At 32.5% G+C, this 21724-nt stretch overlaps 1 protein-coding gene and 1 long non-coding RNA gene across 6 annotated transcripts; both read right to left on the reverse strand.

The window, feature by feature from the left end:
* Window positions 1-3797, reverse strand: LOC136205393 (uncharacterized). Its single transcript, XR_010675928.1, has 3 exons — window positions 3461-3797; window positions 552-654; window positions 1-229 (listed from the first exon to the last, which is right to left on the reverse strand). It is a non-coding gene; the product is annotated as an uncharacterized lncRNA (long non-coding RNA).
* A 5229-nt stretch (window positions 3798-9026) lies between these two features.
* Window positions 9027-19928, reverse strand: LOC136205659 (protein argonaute 4A-like). Of its 5 annotated transcripts, none has more exons than XM_065996346.1 (23): window positions 19491-19928; window positions 15838-16084; window positions 15548-15753; window positions 15250-15465; window positions 15034-15170; window positions 14854-14951; window positions 14671-14768; window positions 14366-14531; window positions 14152-14268; window positions 13595-13702; window positions 13431-13493; window positions 13248-13361; window positions 12985-13153; window positions 12746-12861; window positions 12493-12630; window positions 12196-12323; window positions 12007-12072; window positions 11502-11565; window positions 11278-11389; window positions 11116-11189; window positions 10341-10435; window positions 10227-10258; window positions 9027-9418 (listed from the first exon to the last, which is right to left on the reverse strand). In XM_065996346.1, the coding sequence occupies exons 2-23, from the start codon at window positions 16075-16077 to the stop codon at window positions 9237-9239; spliced, it is 2739 nt and encodes a 912-aa protein (XP_065852418.1). In that variant the 5' UTR covers window positions 16078-16084; window positions 19491-19928; the 3' UTR covers window positions 9027-9236. The 5 variants fall into 5 exon arrangements, with proteins under 5 accessions (XP_065852418.1, XP_065852417.1, XP_065852419.1 ...); XM_065996345.1 differs by lacking the exon at window positions 19491-19928 and adding an exon at window positions 17618-17743; XM_065996347.1 differs by lacking the exon at window positions 19491-19928 and adding an exon at window positions 17344-17442.
* Between the last annotated feature and the right edge of the window lie 1796 nt (window positions 19929-21724).

Genomic DNA, 21724 nt, shown 5'->3' on the forward strand with positions numbered 1-21724 from the left:
TAAGTGGAAAGCTATTTAATATCCATAATTACTTGCCAATTCAACATATATTCTTCTTTACATAAACCATCATATCTAAATACATCAAAACTAATCATCAATGCATAGTATAATAACTTTCTTAGATAGCCGAAAGAGTATGAATTTCACAAAAATTGGCCTATTCTCTTAACCATGGATTCCTCTTTATGCTTCACTTTCGTTCAATACATCATCCTGAAACTCCCTCCTAAATAAGAAAAATAATAGAGGATAAACAAATATAAGAATAACAACCATGATAAAATAAAATGAACATTAGCTAACATATACATATACTAACCATGATTAAAAAATATAACTAGCATATATCTTTCAAGAAATGATCGTGAAATAGCAGTTGATAAAGTTAAACAACCTATATTCAAACTAATGCTAATATGATTAAATTAGCATGCTCGTTTCTCATAAAGTAGTGAATTTCTACAAGGACAAGGTTTGTTAATTTTAGCCTTAACATTATCTGTTGAAAAATAATTTAATTCTTATTCTTTAAGGGTTGGTGCACTTACAAGGACACCTTTAGATTGGTAGATATAGAATTCGTCTTTGGACACATAACTGGCATGAATCCACAGAGGTTTGGAGAGAGAACCGTCGAATCTTCTAGTTCGGCTGGAAAGCAGAAAATTAATTATTAATATATTTAAAACTTACAAACTAACGAGTCTCAATTTGGAAGTAGAAAATATTGCACATAAATCCATCAAGCTATTCAAGCAACTAAACTATAAGTTGCTCATGTACACTTAACAGATCTTAAATTTTTTCAACAGAAAATTTTACATACAATTCACTATATGTTTCTTTGGCATATCTGCATCCTTGAATTGAAAAGAAAACCAATAGATCCTATTTTAAATTATAATTCAGAAGAACCAACCAAATCAAAGCATGTAATACTATCAGATATCCCATCAGACATTTTTGGAATTATGGCTTTGCACCTAAGTCTGAATGAGGATAACACCATATACGGTGTCTCCTGTAACACCACTCTGAATTAGCATATAATGTAAAAGACGAAACATGGAAAATATTTATTAAGCTATTTAGAAAAAATCATAGGTCTGAGAAGAGCAATATTTCAAGTGTTTCACATTTTGTAATGGTTTTTGTGAAGATCCAAAGGAAAACCTGATCTGATGGCAAGTTCGTTTGATTTTATCTACAAAAGATCCTAAAAATGAGTATTTGCATCCGCGATACTTTAGAATTGGTCAATTAGATCCCCATCCTTTCCTTAAATGACTAATTAGCTCCATAGGTTAAAGTGAGCCTATGCTACACAATATATTAAATTCATAACATCTCCAGGATTAGGATCAAAATAAAGAAGGGCATATGTTATCAAGGAATTAGGTGTCAACATTACATAGAAGAGCCTAGAAAATGGAAAAGTTTAACCTCAATTGAATCGGGATGCAATTGACAAAAAGAAAATCATAGAACTGTAAAATCAATGAACTTACAAAAACTACCCCTTTAGTGCAAATAGAATTACCTAGACACAATAAGACCATAAAAAATCACAAGAAACCAAATGATTATTGAAATTGGTCAGGTTTTCATAAATTTGTATCACATGGAAATAGAAAACGTGGGATCCTCAAAATCCATCCAAATATGTCTTGAATTCCCAATAAATCCTATAATTCAACATCACAGGAATTCTTTATCCTATTCTATGCCTTTAATTGAAGTAGCTAACAGTTAATACTTAACAAATGAATTAAGAAATTATGCTAGTGTAGAAACAAAAGTGTGGAAGAGAAGACAAAAATCATTATTTAGGATAAATAATTTATTACTCCCCGTCTTTTTACCTAACACACTATTTAGTCCCCCTATTTTAAAAAACACATTATAAGATCCCTATCTTTTGTGAATATTAACAATTTGATCCTTCTGTCTAATTTTTTTTAGATTTTTAATCGAATATATCTTAGCTTTCAGGACAGCTATAGTAGATACAAAATGACCATGTTACTCTGTTATTTTCTGGCTATCTGTTTATGCCAAATATAACGGTTAAAAAGCTAAAAAAAATTAGACAGAATGATTAATGGGTTAATATTGACAAAAGATATGGATCTTATAATGTGTTTTTCAAAATAGAGAGACTAAATAGTGCATTGGGTAAAAAGGAAGGGACTAATAAATTATTACCCTATTATTTATGATATCATATTTTAGTTACTATCTAACTTATATGAGCATCTGGTCTTACACTAACCAAACAAGACAAGAATCATTATTTGATTTGGCAACTTGTTATTTGAAATATTCTAAGTTAAATTTACTCAAAATTGTATCCCTTATGTTGAATCTCCTGCATCACTTTTAACTTTCTTCTTATCTGCATCTCATTTTACACTCTTCCTCTTAAAACCTTTCAACATCTCTTTATCTTTCAACATCCGAAAAAGATAACCAGTCCAGAACATATTATGTTAACCAGCTCATGACTGGTAGACTAGTCTAGAACAGGTTACCACTTCTGTAATAGAGCTGATCAGGACCAGTTCTGTAAGGTGTTCTGGGCAGGTATACTAGCTCAGAATTGGTTAACCAGTTCTGCTTAATCACCAATTCGAAACTAGTATGTCAATTTCAAATGTCAAAATAGACACCAAACTAAACAATTTTAGGCTTAATATTAGGAATAATTTCCATCTTTAGGATTAACATAAAAGGCTTATTAACTAGGCAGAGAACAATAGAAACACATGCCTAAACAAAACACACATCACAAAATGCAAATTGTCCATCAACAATAATAGGGGAAAATAAAAATGTCAATAAAAATCAATTAAGATCGACCAGTCCATAATAGGTTACTAGATCTATTAAAGTCTAGAACATCTTTGTTTGCCTGTAATCAATTTCAAAGACAAACAAATTAGTAAGCCCTAATAGCATATGCATCTATAATAGAATGGGAAAATTACACAGAAATTCATATTTTAAAAACTATTTACAATTATGAAAATCGCTTTTATGTATTTTATCATTATATGATTTTAAATTTTAAAATATCAGAATATCATAATTTTATTTTTATTTTTGTCAAATTTTCAGTTATTCAGTTGCAGGAAATAAAAACAGTTTTAAAAAAACCACCAAATATAACATTTAAATAAATTTGTTTGACATTTAAATAAATTTGTTTAAGAGCCTGACACAGTTATAAATAATTTGTTAATTATGATCACTGTGTAATTTACCCTAATAGAATTCCTGAACACCAAATCTCAGTTAGGCATTTCGTCGAACACTTTCCTGGCAAAGCCCACAACTCCACAACCACTCAGTCAAGAAAATAGGAACACTAATTGAAAATCTTAGCACCTCCAACCACCAGACCCTCACAAAATCTTCCAATAATCCAGAAATTCAGCAACGCAGAGAGGAAACGTACCAGAAATTACAGGTTCACACCGGCAACAAGAGATGAGATCCGAATCTCACCGTCGACCAGGGAACAGCGGTAGCGAAGATGAAAATCAAACAAAGAACAGAACTCGACACGACCTGTTATTCAACAGCAAAACGAACTCGAACCGGAAATAAAAGACTCTCAAATCAACTTGAGACCAACCTTCACAGCAATGGAAGGACAAACTCTCACCGGTGAAGCACAGGCGGTGCAAGATTAGGGGCCGCGCATTTGCTGTAGCACGGGAGAGACGGCGCTGCTTAGGGCGGAAGAGACTCTCCAATTTTCCCTTTTCTTTTTTAAGAGATTAGCAAGGGTAAAAAGTATTACTAATAAAGTAAAAACAATATAATGAGAATAAGGAAGAGTAGAATTTAATGAAGTGGTAAAAAAGTATTAGAATGAATAAAATAAAATAAAATTGATTAAATAAATTGTTTTGTTATTAATACCAAATATATATATTATTTTCATTGAAATTATTGAGATTATGCTTTTAATAAGAATATTTTATTATTCTCGTTATATTTTTTCTCGTTAATATTTAATATTTTTGGTAGTTTTGCACCTTTGCCATTATTTTTATAGAAATTTAACATCAATTATGGAGGAATATAAAAAAAATTATGCAATAATAATCTAAGATTATTATTGTAAAAAATGATAATTTTCTATAACAAAATTGATGTTGTAAATGATAATATTTTTCCGTAATAAAACTATTGTTACAAAAACTAACTATACATAATGTAAAATATAAATTTTTAACTAAGTATTTTTATTATATAGTATTTTATAGTTCAAGTTGAATTATGTAACTATATTTTTATAATTTATTACGTGTATAATTAAACTTAAAATAGTAATAAAAAATTAATATAAAATAAATTTTAAATATCTATAACATATAAATAAAATAAAATAGTATTATATATTTTATAATTAAATTTTAAATTAAATTATGTTAAACATTTAATTTATTTTATATTATAAAAACAATATGTATTTATTTATTTTTAATTAGTTAGTATAATAATTTTCTTTCGCAACGACCTTTTGGTTGCCAAAGTATTTAATTTTTACGCAACAACATGTAGTGGTTGCTATAAATCTTCCATTTCTAGCAACCACATACAGTCGTTGCTGTAAATGCTTTCATTTACAGCAACGACACATAGTCGTTGCTGTAAATGAAAGCATTTATAACAACGACATGTAATCGTTGCTTTAAATATTTTCATTTACCGCAACAACAAATAGTCGTTGCTATAAAGACTGTTATTTACAGCAACGAAGCTATTGTTGCGAAAGTTACCTTTTTTCCATAAATGTAAGTAATTTACAGCAACAATCTTTAGTAACGACACAAAAATTATCGTTGCTAAAGTTCATTTTTAGCAACAACTTTTTCTGTTGTTGCTAAAGCTTGTTGCCAAAAAGCGATTTTCTTGTAGTTTGTATCAAAGAATTGAGCTTTCAAATCCCGAGATTGTGTTGATACAGCTCTTCTGATTGGCTGGTTCTTCAATCTTTGGATATTCCTATTCGCCCACCTCTTGCACCAAATATAGTTCGGGTTTGCTGGGTCCCCCCACCCCCCGCGATGGACTAAGGTCAATACTGACGGCTCGGCACTTGGTGCTCCGAGAAACGCAGGTGCTGGTGGTACTTTCAGAAATTCTCGAGGCTTTGCCAGAGATAGTTTCGCTTTCTCAATTTCTAACTCATATGCGCATGTTGCGGAATTGAAGGCAGTAATTTTTGCAGTGGACTTTGCTTGGGAGCGTTGCTGGTCAAACCTCTGGATTGAGGCAGACTCGGCCTATATAGTGCAGCTTTTGTCAAACCGATCCTTCCCTTGGGTAGTCAGGCAAGGTTGGCTCAAGTGTCTTTCTCAATGTGCTTTAATGGAAATTGCCGCAACACATATTTTTCATGAAGGCAACCGTACTGCTGATGCATTAGCTGGTTATGAAACTAGTTGTAGTAATATTATGTGGTGGAGCTCAGCTTCTGATTTTTTTTCTTTCGTTTCTGATAATATTTGTAATTTAGTTCATTTACGCTTTATATAACTCTCCCTTTAGGCCGTATTCTTTTTTATTATTTATTCATTTCGGGACTTGTTTCCACCTGGGTTCAAAAGTGCCAACCTAGTTGGGATGTCCGTCCCCGATACAGGATACCTCTCTATTTTTACTAAAAAAAAAAAAAGAGATAATCTTTGCCGAGAGGATAGAATTTTAGAAAGAAAAAAAAGTAAATTAGTATTTTTAAGGGATAAGGTATAAAAATACCCCTAACATTGACAGATAAGAGCAATAATACCCCTAACATTAAAAATTGTACAATTAAGAATCCAAGGTTGATAACTTAGTCCAATTTTACCCTCTCTAACAGATTTTATTTACAAAGTTAACTAAATGTCATTTATACCCCTATCCTCTTCGCAAAACTTAAATTAAATATGTCCAAAACCCTTTAAAGTGAATAATCAATTACAATATTGTGCTACAAATATATTATTATACATGGAAGTATGCGAAGGTCCTGGTTCAATCTCAAGAACAAGAAACAAAACATGGTCATGACTCCATATTATTGCAGCAGAAACACAATTTTACCAACATATATTTACATTAATCTTCTGGACAAAAAAACATGGTCATGAAGAGGTTTCCAGAAGGATGGAGAGGATGAGGGTATAATGGTATTTAGTTAATTTTAGTCACATGTAATTTTTGTGAATTGATATACACACTGACGGAAATATAAACAATGTAAATAAAATTTGTTAGAGAGGGTAAAATTGGACCAAGTTATCAACCTTAGGTCCTTAATTGTACCATTTTTTAACATTAGAGGTATTATTGCTCTTTACTGTGAACATTAGGGGTATTTTTTCACCTTATCTCTATTTTTAATAAGCTAATTAATATTTATTTTATTGATTTTAATGAAAAACCTTAAAGGGGTATATTAAAAAGCAAATAGAGTACTAGCTTTTATCATTAATGTTTTCAAGGGATAAGGGTCAAATCTGACGTTTTTTGGACGTCCAAATTTAACCTTAACATACGAAATGATATAAATTTAACTCTAATATTTTCAAGTAAGATCGGTTTGAAATTTAACTCTACGTTACCAAAAATTTGAAAATGCTAGTTTGACTACTATTTAATTGTCACGTCGAACCTTCCAAACAAATTTGTCGATAAACTGAAACAGTTTTGTACTTTTTGTTGATTATTTATAACTATATTAGTAATATAGTAAACATTCCAGACACTTTAACAAAATAAATTATGATTGAATTATATATGACAGATTTAGGCGGTGTTTGTTTCAGCTTTTCTAAACAGCATTTAGCATTTCACCACAAACCATAATAAATATAGTGTTTGATTATTTTCATACAACATCTTAGCTTTTTTTTATAGAAACAATAACACTTCTAGTTTTTCACGAAAAACTCTTTTTCAAAACTTTTCATGAACATTTGTTTGTATTTATTTACTGTTGACAAAATTATCATTCTTATTTTCAAAAAATACATTTTTTTCTCTAACGTTATCTCTATAATATTATTGCTAAAAGAACAAGATTTTATCTCATTTAATGAATTATTAGTTTTAATTATTATTTAGTTATTTAGACTATTTTTTATTAATTTGTGTATTTAATTATTATTTTTATAATTTATTTATTGACTAATTTAAAACATGACCCTATTAGATATTTATTTTACAAACATCAACAATCAATTTTAATTTTACCAAACACTAATAATTAATAACAAAAAGTTAACTCCAATAACAAACATCTAATAGCTGAACCAAACAGGCCTTTAAGAGCATCTTCAACATTAACTAGCTATATGGTTCTCTAAAATAATATAAAATATTAGAGTAGTCAAATTTAGCTAGCTAAATTTATGTTTAACTCCAACCATGTTAGCTATTTGACTCTCTTATTGATTATTTTATCATTAAAAGTGAATAAATTTAAAGAAAAAAAAAAAGAAAAAGTAGAAAAAAGAAACAAAGAAGAAAGAGAAAGAAGTAATAAAAAAAAAGGGTAATTAATTTATTAGTCTCTATATTTTGATAAAATACACTATTTAGTCCATGTATTTTTAAAAACACACGGTAAGGTCTCTAACCTTTTCTCGATGAACTGTTTAGTCCCTAAAAATAGTTAGCCAAATAAAAATAGTTAGCCAAATTTAGCTGGTGAAAATGGCTAGCTATATATTTTAGAGAGTCATGTCACCTTGTTGGAGTGCTCTCTCTCTAAATGGCTAGCAAAATTTGACAATTTAGAGAGTCATGTCACCGTATTGGAGATGCTTTAGTTGTTAGCATTTTATCATTTTTTTTATAACCGCGTTTGTAACGCAATATATATTTTAGACATAATTGATGTTTGGATGAGCCGATATTACAATTAAATAATAGTAAAACCAGTCTTTTTCAAATTTTCAGTAACATATAACAAATTGATCTTGCTTGAAAATGTAAAAGTTAAATTTACATCAATTGGTATGTTAGGACTAAATATGCAGTTCTTTGAAAACTTTAAGATTAAATTTAACTCTCAATGTATAACAATTTTGAATCTAAGCAATCAACCTTTGACTGTTTAAAATATGAAAATAAACTTAGTTCATATAAATTGACTTAAAAAAATTTAATTATAACCAACTTAAAATAACACTGTTTTGACCTGAGCTGGAAAAAAAAAAGTGGTAAAATGTAGACTTGCTTAGAGTTCAATTAACCGAACTACTAGCTCGATGAAAATGAAATTGTAAACGAGTCAAGCTGCTAATCAACTATAATCAAGCTGCTAAACAACTATAAAAGCTCGATTATATTTATTTCAATTTATAAACTCATGAGCTGAGCATTTAACTCGATAAAAGCTCAATTGTACTCGAGCTATAAATGAGTTCAATGGCAAAAACTGAGTTAAAAGTTTGCAAAACGACTTGATTATAGATTTTATGAACAAACTTTTATTTATAAATATTACAATCATGAAGCGAACAAACTTGAATAGATTATTTTATTATAACTGTATTCTATGAAAAATTGTAAAAGTGAGTTGAGTAGTTTCATTATGTAAAAGTGACGTGAAACTTTAATTTTATGTTCAGAAAAATTTCAAATAAAAAAATTCAAATGGACAAACAAATAAATACAAATGACAAACAGAATGTTGAGCTCAAGTTTATCCATTTCTTGACAAGTCATGAACTCGTCCATTTCTTGACAAGTCGAGCATGAGGAAATCAAAATTCGGCTCATAAAATCCCTAATAACAAGGCTGCAGCAGCCATTGATCTTTTCAGCTCACCGATTAAAAGACAATTAAAAGTTTATTTTTAACATACAAGCCACGAAGTTAGCAGATAACAAAATGAGATTCTTATAAGAATCTGATGTTGAGATCGAGCTCATCCATTTCTTGACGAGTCAATCACGAACAAGTCAAAGCTCAGCTCGATAACAGCCTTAATAACAAGGCTGCAGCAGTAAAAGGTAGATATTCTAATTGAAAGTCATTTTTAACACACACAAACCATGTCGATAGTAGATAACAAAACGAGGTTCTTTATAAGAACCTATTTATACACAAGCCAAGCCAGCAACAAAACATACTAATTAACAGTTTAAGTTAAAGTACCCCTAATAGATGGCAACATACACAACCAACTACAGCACTACTAATTCAAACAGAGCACTTGAAAAGCTGCTCAGCAGAAAAACATAGAACTTTTTACAGTCTTGTTCAGATCCGGTAGCTCCGGTACAGGGACTTGTCCAGCAAAAGTTATATCATCATGGCCATGGCTTGAAGTGGTCTCAGACATGTCTTCAAACTTCATGAACTGCGATATCTGACTCGCAGCCAAGTGAGCATAACGGATAGGCGCAACTGCACAACCAACTTAAACACTTCAGATGTTTGGTCTATCTATGTATTTCAAGTCTTTTGAAGTAACTATATAAGGGTTAAAACTTAAAAGCACCCAAGTAGTTTCATCGTGATCACAAAACTCCAATTTGTACCAAAATCAAATCTAACTAGCTATGGACAATTTCTCTTCAGCTGCGATGTCTGGCTCGCAGCCAAGTGAGCATAATGGATAGGCGCAACCAAGTAGTTTCATCATGATCAGAAAACTCCAATTTGTGCCCAAAAAAATATCAATTAATTTTAATTAGACTTCACAAAATCAAATCTAACTAGCTACGGATAATTTCTCACGGCTGCGATGTCTGACTGACAGCAACGTGAGCATAAAGGATAGGCGCAACTGGACAACCATTTTAAACACTTCAGATGTTTGGTCTATCTATGTATTTCATGTCTTTTGAAGTAACTATATAAGGGTAAAAGCACTCAAAAGGTATTTCATTACAATCACAAAACTCCAATTTGTGCCAAAAAAATATCCATGACATGATTAACTAATAAACATTGATATTCGAATCTAATCTAACTAGCTCTGGACAATTTCTCATCGGAGATGACACAATTAACTAGTAAACATTGATAGCCAAATTCAGCTAAATGTTTCTTATGTATCGAATATCAATGTTTATTAAGATGTTGAGTCGGCAAATTTGACTGGGAATTGACTGTGCTTTTAATCCAAAGTGTTTTCCGTCTTTTCTCGTTCAACTTTTAGTTCAACCTTCATATTATATGCATAAAAGATTACAAGGAAATTGTTCATTACCTACTGAAGGTGCAGATAAGCTTTTCTGGTACCTGCAGAAATCCAAGGAATTATGACAAGGAATGCAACCTTTCGTTTAAAATAATAATAATAATAAAAATCATTACAACTTACACATAGGAAAGGGAATGGACCAGTTCCTGTAGATCATCGGGAGAAAAGCCGATCTCATCTAACAGAACATGATAGTGTGTTGGCCTTGATGTTCCCTACATACAGATAAAAAGGAATGTCAGGCAGCCCATATTGAATAGTCTTTCATTAGTTTCGAAACAACTACTTTTTGCAATTCTAAAGCTCGCTAAGATGAACTAACTAGTAACTGTAAGGTCCTTAAAGATACAAATTTGGCCATTCCAATCAACCAAACAAGACGGAAACTTCTATATGCATTTTTAAGAGGGAGAATAAATCCAAGTAGTCAAAACGAATATGAGAAAGATAGTCTGGCAAAACCTAATTCACCAAATAGTTTGTCTTTATCCACGTGACAAGACTAACAAGACGCGGAAACACTACTGAAGAGGAGTTTCCATGCAACATAGTTTGTCTTTACCAAGCACCACATGACAAGAAGATAAAGGTAGTGATGCTCCTACCAGACAACATTGAACTTCAATAATACTGATGGGGCAAAATGAAAAAAAATTCTAGTCTACAATCTCAGCTTTTGACATGCAAACCCATTGAATTCCTAAAAGGGTTTCTTGAAAACTGTCTTTGCTTTCCGAAATTAGTGTCCTATGGTCACAATAGAAATCTATAAATTGCCAATTCATTACTCACGCAAACTAAACATCATAAGGAAAAAACTTGCATAAAAAATTACCAGTAAATAATACCTCTGATTTGTAAAGGTTAAAAGAACCAGTTAAAAGAATAAACTCACTATCATTCCCGCATGTGCGCACATGTAGAAATCATTGATCTGGGGGTGGCAAACACCATTATCTACAACAGTTCCTGCACATAGAATTATGAAACATCAGTGCATAAAAGTTGATTCCATTAGCATTTAATTAAATAATAAGAATGAATAGAGAATCTCAACCTGGGGGCACATTTTCAGGAGATCCTGCTTGGAAGAATTTGGTATGATGGTTCTTTTGCGCCACGATTAGAGTGAACTTTGGCGACCAGCTTTTGTCGAGGAACTCACAAGCCTAATGAGACATAATATTAGGAGCAAGCATCATTGAATTAGTGCAAATATTTTTCAGTGCCTGAAATAGAAAAGTTTGAATAATTGGAAGTAGTATTAGTTTCGGAAGCAACCTTAATTATTTGATCCAACTCAATGTTGAGGACTTGGTTAAACTGAGATTCACTGACTCCATCCCTTTTCAAGATTGGAAACACAACATGAAAAGAATAAGGCATAATTATTAATAGGGAAAGTGCAGGAATGCAAACACCATACACTTCTGAGATTGGAAAAGGTTTATAAGATACGGTTTTTAAGGGCCCTTTGAGGCCGCTTCACCTCTAATTCATATCTTTATATCTAACTAAAGCTTAAAATGAAGTTCATTTTAAAGATATATAATTTGAACATTTGCACAAAATTTGAACAATTGTTTGCATAATCGAAATTTGTCGCCAGTAAAACATCTCACAAAACTAATATATTTGTGCATTACAATTACAAATTGCCAGAACTGTAATACTTCAAACCACAAAATGCACAGAAGATAAGCAAAAAGGACAAATTGCCAGAACTGTAATAATTCAAACCACTGTTACGATCATAACAATGACAATTAAAGAAAAGGAGTTTAACCTGAATATGATTATCTGAGCTGGCTTTGTTTGACCAGAACTCCTATAGAAGTCTAACAATAATTCCCTGAAATTAAATGAAATAGCATCCTTTTAATATGGATCTGTGTTTACAGAAGCCCATTCAGCTAAAGAAATGGAAGCACTATAGGAATATATGTAATTTTAGGTAATGATCAGGCAATTTCACCTCACTATCCCGACATCTTCACCTTCTGTTTCTTTGAAGAGATTATCAATCATCTCAACCTTCGATGACTGAGTACGAACAGAAGCTCTATAACGAGATAACAATGGCCAATTCCTAGAACTGACCGCCTAAAAATATATAGAAAACAAGCACACAATAAATGTTAAAGATATTAGACAAAAGTAATCATTACATCACCAATGAAATAATGGTAATTGCTATGCACTCTATATAATTCCAAGATGAACTTGACATTTGAAGATAAGAAAAAAATTGAAGAAAGCAATATGTTAGTACCGCAGCAACTGATGGTGCATCAGAATGTCCTGGAGAACCATGGGAAACATCCATCCCAAATATTATTGTAGGAACTTTTGACACCAAAGGAATGCTACGTGCTTGCTCCTTGGCCAACATAGAATTTAAACCACCAAGCTGTTCAGAAGCATTAAAGAGGAGCTTCTTATTAAAAAAAAAAATGTAGTTGCAAACTATGTTGAAAAGACAGGAATAGTCTTTTGAGATGCTGAATGTTGATACGCAAACTTACCTTGGCGTTTATCTTCAAGAGAACATTTGTAAGATACGGCTCACTAAATTTGTTAGGTGTACCAAGACACTGATTGAAAATTCCAAATTCTGAAAGTGTCTTTTTCTTCCAAGGACCTTAAATCAAAATGAATAGTGTTAATCAGGGATAGTAGTAATATGCAGAAGCTATTTATGTTCTACAGCAACAATAATAAAAATATATCGCCACATACTAATATAATAAATATAATAACTAACCATATAAAATATTGTTTTTCCGCTCAGGAAGAAGACACAGAATAAAGCGAGGAGGGTGCTTTGGAAATTTTTGCTGCAATTGTGCAAACATCTTCTCAACTCGAATAGGAGGAGGAGCTTGTCGAAATTGAGGACTTTCTTCGAACGCGTGTTTTGGGGGACTTATCAGCTACAGGATTGCACAAGAATATTATAAAGTAATTATGTAAGGCGTTAAGATATCAATGAATATCAATTTGCACAAAAGACACTAAAAAACTTACAATCCCTTTCATTTCTCCAAATCGAGCCAAATCTCTGCACAAAGTGCGTACATCACAGCTTGCTGAAAAGTTTACTACCGCCCATTCTTCAATTTTAACTGGATCGGCAAATTTCTGTACAATAAGAAAACTTTAATCATTATTAAAGAGTTCAAGTGCAGAGGATAAAATCGTAAAAATCACCTTATGGTTAAAGCTCCATCGCCCATTTCTTGGCATGAGATCTTCCCCATTTCCTACTTTCAACTGATACCAAGAAAATTAAAATGATGCACTGATTGTAACAAAGGTTTCTTCACAAACTAAGTGAAGAGAAAAAAAAATGAAGGGAAGAATAGACTAGATACCTTTGGGGCAGATAGAACACGTCCTTCAATTTTAGTGAATTGGTTGTTGATGGAAATACCACAAGATCGCAGCAGAGGTTCTGTGCCGTAGTTGTTGCTTTTCATTACCTAGAGAGAGCACCATTCAGTCCTCAGTACTAATGGTATGATACAATTCATACTATAAGGGAAATTTGATAATTGATCCAATTTGGACAACGAAGCTGGAAATTTCAAAGGGAAAAAAGTTGTGCAAGGTATACAGTATGGGAAAAAAAAAAGTAATTAATATTTGATGTAACTAAATGACTTTATAGCTAGGGTAATTTAGGTGGAATGTGCAAGTTCATGCATGTGCAAATTTGATGGTTCATTTTATTAAAATTAATATTTTATAGCAGAAATGTTTAAAATTGGTGATCCTTTAGTACATACATCTACTTTCCAGTGCACTTAAATAATATATAACTGTTGATTGCCCACGACATCAAGAATCACTCAACGCATGACAAAGAACATGTTATATAAACAAATAAATAATCTTTATCAATAATATTAAGCAATGAGCAAAGACCTACATCAGTCAAGATCCTCATCTTTTCCGGAGGCTTTTGTCTTGAACTTTCAACCAACTTAGACCGCTGAAGAACAGATAGTGCCTTTGTGTAACGTTGCAATGGAAGTAGTGAACACAACTAGATAAAAATTCATGATGCAAACAAGCTTTAGATATCCTTACAAAATAATCACAGCCACAACCACATAATAAACATGAAAAGGAAAATCAAATACCTCAATAGGTAGATAACAAGGCCTTTTAGGCTTGCCCACATTGATGCATGGAAAATCACCCGAGTAACACAACGGAATTCCGAGATGAGTAACATAATATTCATAAACTGTTTTATCAACCATTTCAACTTCTCCATTCTCTTGTCCTCTCGATCTCATTGAGAAGCTACAATAACGAAAATGGTCATATATTTATGCAGCTGACATGAATAACTAGCAAAATATCATATAGAGGTTTGGCCATCTTGACATGATATTAATAGAAATTGGAAAAGGAAAAAAGAGGTCAGAGAATAATAAATTACATCTGGTCTCTGCAAATACTTTCACTCACACCAGTGATCCTGTGCTCTTTATTGTTGTTTTCCGTCTTTATTCTCAGATTTTTCATTGCACGTTTAGCCTGTCATTGAAAGCATACAGAAAAAGCTGTATGTTTACAAATGACCGTATCAGCAAAAGGACAACTTAAGAACAGAATCTTGTACCTTCGACCAGTCAAGCTGAAGAGGCGTTGATACTCGCTGGTTGGCTAGGAGAAAGTCAATCAGTGGCCCAGGCTGTATAATTGTTGTAGTTGACCCATCTGCAAATAATGATCCAAAAGCCAGTTATTCAGTCAAACATCAATCAAAAGGAAAATTTCCAAACAGCAAGATAAGAAGTACCCATATTAAGTGATAATCCGCCTTGTGTAACTCTAAAACTGGAATGAAATCCTCTGCAGCCCAGCACGCCGCCTTCCAGATTAACAAAGTTCTTAACATCATTGTGAAAGAATGACTGCCGAACAAGAAGGCAACCCCTGTGGAAAGATAATATAATATGGATTAGTGATAAGTAAATTTAGGCTAGAAGGAAATGCTAACGAAACTTGCACTCACTGTTTTGCTGCATGCTGCCTCAAAATAATGTCCAATACTCTAATGGCTTCTTGGGAATTTTCTGACTCTTGACCTTTCAAAGCAGCTTTAATAGCCTGCATAGGGATTTTGGTAGCAAAAGTGAGTTCCACTTTAAATGTTTTAGAGCGGAATGCTCGCTTCATTCGCTTTGTATCGTTATCATCAGGACTCCCATTGCCATTAGAATCATTTTTCCTGTAGACAAAAAAACCCACCAAATCACATTGGATACCTCCAGATAAGTTGGAAGAAATGTAAACCAAATTCATCCAGATACCTATTTGATGTCACATTATCGAGCAAAACAGTGAATTCCATTTTATTCTGTGGAAGGGAACCAACTGTAAACAAGCTCTTCTCCCCATCATATGCAAAATCCTTTCCAGAAAGATCTGAGCCATAAGTCTCATGAACTTTATCGATTAGTTTTCTTCCGACGCCCTTCGCATCAACAGGGCGACCATCCTCATAATACAAGGCAACCTAATGGGACAAAGAACAAAACTGTGAGCAGGAAAACTGGAGAGAATCCAGGAAGAAGGATGCAGACACACCAAGAATACTTACACTATATTGGTAAAAGAAGCCACTGTCACAAGTGACACCAACTTTGAAATGGTTACAGAGCAGTTGTATTCTCTGTCCTCTAGAACCATTGCCTCGCCTGGACATTGGAACACGGTTTGGTTTCAAAACCTTTTTAGCTGCTTCAGGAACATGGTCTGATGTAAGCTGAACGGGAACCAAGTCAGGTGGTATCACAGATGGAGGTGGAGGCAAGGCGTCCGGCTCTTCAGCAGATTCCATTATAACACTTGAGAAGCAGAAAAACCAAAGTATTAGTGAATATGACCAAAATCCATGCAAAAGTGAATGTTCAAATAAAGCACATTACATCAATAAAATAGAAGAACAGTTAAGAACAACAACAAAAAAAAAAAAAAAAAGAAGAAAGCTATGAAATTTGGTTCAATTAGTTAAGAACAACAATAATTCATCAGCAATTAAAATAAGAAGTAATTCTAGAATTATCATTTTATCCACCAAGCTTACGTTACCACTTGTATAGATAAAAATTTCTCAACAAATAGAGTTTAAAACGAATAAATCCTTCTAGAGTATGTGTCCTGCATTTCTCAACACATTGATACCGCATAACACATACACAAAATGCATGACACAGCTAATAGAAACAGTCAAGAGTTTTTTTAAAAAAATAAAAGAAAAAAAATATCCTACAAAACATCAGATGATTATCAAAAAGATACCTTGTATTTTCACATATATATACACACACACCAAACAGTAAATTAATGGATCGCTTGTAACTATATCATATATAAATAAACATGAACACAAAAAACGACATGCAAAAGGCATGACACATTGATACCGCATAACACATACATAAAATGCATGACACAGCTAATAGAAACAGTCAAGAGTCTTTTTAAAAAACTAAAAGAAAAAAAATATTATCCTACAAAATATCAGATGATTATCAAAAAGATACCTTGTATTTTCACATATATATTCACACACACCAAACAGTAAATTAATGGATCGCTTGTACCTATATCATATATAAATAAACATGAACACAAAAAACGACATGGAAAAGGCTACACATGACAAGCCACAGAATATCAAAAAATAAAATATATTACAAAGTGGAAGGGTATATCTGTAAATTCGTGAGCAATTGGCATCTCAAAAAAAGCCAGTTATCTGTAATTTAACTTTTTTTTAAACCAGAACAGAACAAAAATACTATCGTCACCACATTAATCTCCTAAAAACTGCAGATTTTATCCAAAGAAAAAGTCAGAACTCATCAATCATCTCAGCAAATCATAAGAACATGAAATGAAAATTTCAAATTCAACATTTTTCCATAAATTTTGAAAACTTTGCAGATTTGAACAAGAAAAAAAAAACTAATGCATGAAAATGGGGATGAAAATGGCGTCACTGGACGGAGGAGGAGAAAGACATACAGAAATTGAAGAGAAAACTTGTAAACAAGATCGTTAAGAAGAAGACTGAAACGAAAGCAGTAATGAGAGTGTTCACCTGAAAATCGGCAAGCAAAACCCTAGAAGGCCAGAGAAATCCCAGTGACAAACAAAGAAGAAGAAGAGCTAGGTAAATTAGGTTAAATGGAGTGGACACTCTGCTCTTCAGTCTTATAAATATAAGAACATGGGGGTAATGTTGGTCACAAGTTTATTTTTCAACTTTTCCCCAAAATTCATGACATTTCTCGTAATTGGAAGAATATAAATATAATTAAGCTAAAACAAAAGCATAATTAGATTTAAATTAATCCTAATAAATAATTAAATACCTTAAGCCTCCTTCCAAGCTCTTTGTAAAGTAAAAACCCAGAGAATTCAGCAGTACATAACACCGTAAAATCTGATTATCACACTCCATGAGCGTTGTAGTTTTTGTATTTCACGTGTTTCTTTAATTGCATTACATGTCAGCAATTTGGGGTTATGTTTTACAATTGGACAATTTTGAGGGGTAAGTTGTTACAATTGAAAGTTCAAGTAGGCAGTTCCAACATTTGGACAAGTTCAGGAGTTATTTGTGTATTAGGCTAAAATTTAATGAAAAATATATTTGCAAATGGAGGAAAATTGCAAACTTTTTAAACTACAAGAACTTCTTTGTAAATACATAACACAGCAAGATTTTTATACTTGTCCCTCAATTTTTTATAATTTGTTTTCAAGTAACAAAATTTTGATCATATACCATTTACTAGAAAAAGAGGGCGAGCCTTGGCGCAACGGTAAAACGTTGTTGCCGTGTGACCAGAGGTCACGGTTCGAGTCTTAGGAGCGGCCTCTTGCCAATTAAATTGGCAAGGGAAGGCTTGCCCCCAATACACCCTTGTGGTGGGACCCCTCCCCGGACCCTCGCTCAGCGGGGACGCGTAATGCGACCGGGCTGCCCTTTTTATACCATTTACTAGAAAAAAAATTAAAATTCATGAAAAAGTAAACACGTATATTGTACGGTTTGACCGATTTGCAAAGACAACACTCATAATTTAAAAGTTTGCAAACATTAATATATACTTTTTTGTACAATCAAAGTCATTTTTTTTTTTTTGATAACATGAACTTATATTAAACAACACAGGCCAAATCGTTTTGGATACAAAAAGCAATACAATCAGGGAAATCTTCAATAAGAATTTTCATAACAGTTAGAGAACGTGCCCAAGGTGCTAAACCATGTGCAGTAATGTTCGCTTCCCTTCTCTCAAACATAAACTCGATCGACATAAAAGAGTAAAGAAGATCGAGAATGTCATCACGAATAACACCCAACCAGTTTGTCAAACATTGATCTCCTTTAAGCAAATTAATAGCTGAAATTGAGTCAGATGCCACCACAATATTTTGGAACCCGCAATCACGAACCACACATAAAGAATTGTATATCGCTAAAAGCTCAGCATGTAGCGCCGAAATTGAGGATCCAAGAGGCCCACCACCAGATAACATCACATTTCCATAACAGTCTGGCACAACCATGCCAAAGGAATCGGAACAGGAAAGAATTGAAAAAGAGGCATCACAATTTAGTTTATACGAATTTGCACATGGAGGAATCCACATAGCTCGATCAATCTCAATCCGCCTAACACCATTCGCACCATTTAGCTCGATCAAAGTCATTTCTTAAAAATTGTTGTTGTAACTATTTATTCAGAACGAACTATTTGAAGCAATTAAAGCAATTAAAAAGATTGACTTTACAAATTATCCTAATTTTACAAATTGACTAAAAGGTAAACATTGTTTGGCCCAAAGATTCAGTAACATATTCTTTAACCGCAGAATTTCACAAAATATAAACACAGTTTGCCAACTTTTTGCCAACTTTTAAACCACGAAACTTTCGCAAAGCACAACATTTGTTTTTCAACTTTTGCCTAAAATTTATGACATTTCTCATAATAGGAAGAATGTAAATGTAATTAAAGAAGAAGGAGAGCTAGGTAAATTAGGTGAAATGGAGTGGACACTCTGCTCTTCAGTGTTATAAATATAAGAACATGGGGGTAATGTTGGTCACAAGTTTATTTTTCAACTTTTCCCCAAAATTAATGACATTTCTCGTAATTGGAAGAATATAAATATAATTAAGCTAAAACAAAAGCATAATTAGATTTAAATTAATCCTAATAAATAATTAAATACCTTAAGCCTCCTTCCAAGTTCTTTGTAGAGTAAAAACCCAGAGAATTCAGCAGTACAAGACCTCTCCAAGAACTCAACAAAGATCTGTCTCAAAGGACCTTGCATCTTATCAGCAGCTTCTTTAAACTCCTTATTCCTCACAAAATGCGTCTGATTATAATCAGTTTTGAACTCTTGAAGCAGCGCCTCAAACTCCGACTGCTTCAGCTTCTTATTAATCTCCGTGTTAAAAAGCGTCTCCATCTCATCGAAATCCGTTCGTGTAAAACCTCGGAGTCAAAAGCGTCTCTTTAATGTCTTTCTTGTTCCCCTTCTTGCTTGGTCTGGGACTAGTTTTTGTTGTTGGTGTTGCTGGCTGAGAAGTCGCATACATTTTGAAGAGGAAGAAGAAGAGAATGTTCAATTTGGGGGTTAGGGTTTGTACGTCATCTCCAACCTCCTACTCTATATTAACCCACTTTAAAACTTTTATTATTATTATATTTATTTTTTACATAATAATTTATTTAATGAACATAATATTTATATTCTTTATATCTATATCTATCGATACTATATATAATTATGAAAGCAGAGAGAAATGAAAAAAAGTGTTTTAAAGGTCTTTTTGATGAGTTATCAACGTAATAAAAAATCAGATTAAAAATATTTAATTAATTAAAAATAAATATTTAATTAATTAAAAATAACAAATTTATATTTATAATATATTAAATAATTACTAGCCTATTAATTAAAATAATAATAAAAAGCAAGAGTTACGGGAAGATGAAAAAACACAAAGCAAAGGAAATACAAAAGCCACAAATAAACTTCTATATAAAGCATGATAGATAGTATTCCACCACTATATCCATTAGTCACAATAGATAGTATTATGTTTCTGAAGGTAAATATTCGATTTTTTTCATATGTTGTAGTTATTTTGTTCTCAATTATGTTGTTGTTTTATTTTTATTAAATAATAGTTGTTATAGTTTCATCTTTCAAATTCATTTCTATTGTTAACCAGGTTTTATACCTCTCGCTATTTTATCCATGTTTTCTTTTTTATTTGTCTTTTTTTTCCAACTTGATAGCTTCAATTGAAGAAATCCGAGAGAAATAGAAGATGCATGAACAACTAAAACCGGAAAACACAAAAGTGTCAAAAATTATAAGAAATTCTTATGTTTCTCAATGTAATTATTCGATTTTTTTTCATATGTTGTAGTTATTTTTGTTCTCAATTGTATTGTTGTTTTATTTTTATTAAATAATAGTTGTTATAGTTCCATTTTTCAGAGATGAAATTCCATTTCTGTCGTTACCCAGGTTCCATACCTCTCGCTACCTTATCCATGTTTTCTTTTTTATTTGTTTTCTTTTTTTCAAAATTACTAAAATAAAGATTTTGTATATTTGCATTCTTTTATAGTATATATTCCTAGGTGTTATCGTTTTGATTTTTAACTCTAACTAAAATTTAGATTTTCGGCTTTTTATGAACTCAATTTTTAGTTTTAATTGAAGTTAGATTAATTTTTCTAATTCGAAACATGTTGAAATCCACTCATTTTTTTAGTTTGAGTTTGATAACACTAGTGAAACTTCTGATCGGATCACGTCCCTGTGAGGCGCCGTTGGGATCGGCCGGGGACACTCCGATGCCAAAGTCAGTAACAAATATGGAGAATAAACTGAATGGACAAAGCTTAGCGAAGAGTAAGTATGAGTGAATGTACCTTGATAGCCTAGACGTGGGCTATTTATAGTAGGTGGATTTGTAACTTCTAGGTAACTAGAGAGTCTCCATTAATGCTCATTTAATGGCGGTTACAAGTTACTCTTAACCTGGCGGGTTAAGACTATTAATGATTCATTTAATGATCATTATGGCCGAGTTGACGGTTAGCCGTTACTTAAGTAAATGGAGAGATTCGCCTTAGAGATCCGCCAGCGGATCTCTTAGAGCTAACCCAGGGGGATCCGCCAGGCGGCTTCCTATGCCACATGGCATACTTGAGGCGATTATCTCTTTTGGTCCTTGCGATAATATCCCGATGTTATCAGAAGCCCCCCTAAAATGCCTTTAAAGTCCTTTAGGGCTTTTAGACTTCTGCGCGCCGTCACACGTTTCCGCATTAATGAGCACTCTGTTCGAGGTTCTTTGATGGTTGACACGTGTAATCACACTGCCCTAGGAGCGTTTTAAAAAGCCGTCTTCTTTCTCCGGAGTTCTCTTTCTCCCTTGC

This window comes from Euphorbia lathyris, chromosome 9 (genome assembly GCF_963576675.1).
Source record: "Euphorbia lathyris chromosome 9, ddEupLath1.1, whole genome shotgun sequence".
NCBI classification, from domain to species: domain Eukaryota; kingdom Viridiplantae; phylum Streptophyta; class Magnoliopsida; order Malpighiales; family Euphorbiaceae; genus Euphorbia; species Euphorbia lathyris.

Coding starts and splice junctions, on each gene's coding strand:
- LOC136205659 (XM_065996345.1), bottom strand. CDS start 17,706: ATGGAGTGTGATAATCAGATTTTACGGTGTTATGTACTGCTGAATTCT. Junction 13,494..13,594: donor GTGTTCTATCTGCCCCAAAG/GTATCTAGTCTA, acceptor TCTTGGTATCAG/TTGAAAGTAGGAAATGGGGA. Junction 9,419..10,226: donor CTTATCTGCACCTTCAGTAG/GTAATGAACAAT, acceptor TTGGTTGTGCAG/TTGCGCCTATCCGTTATGCT.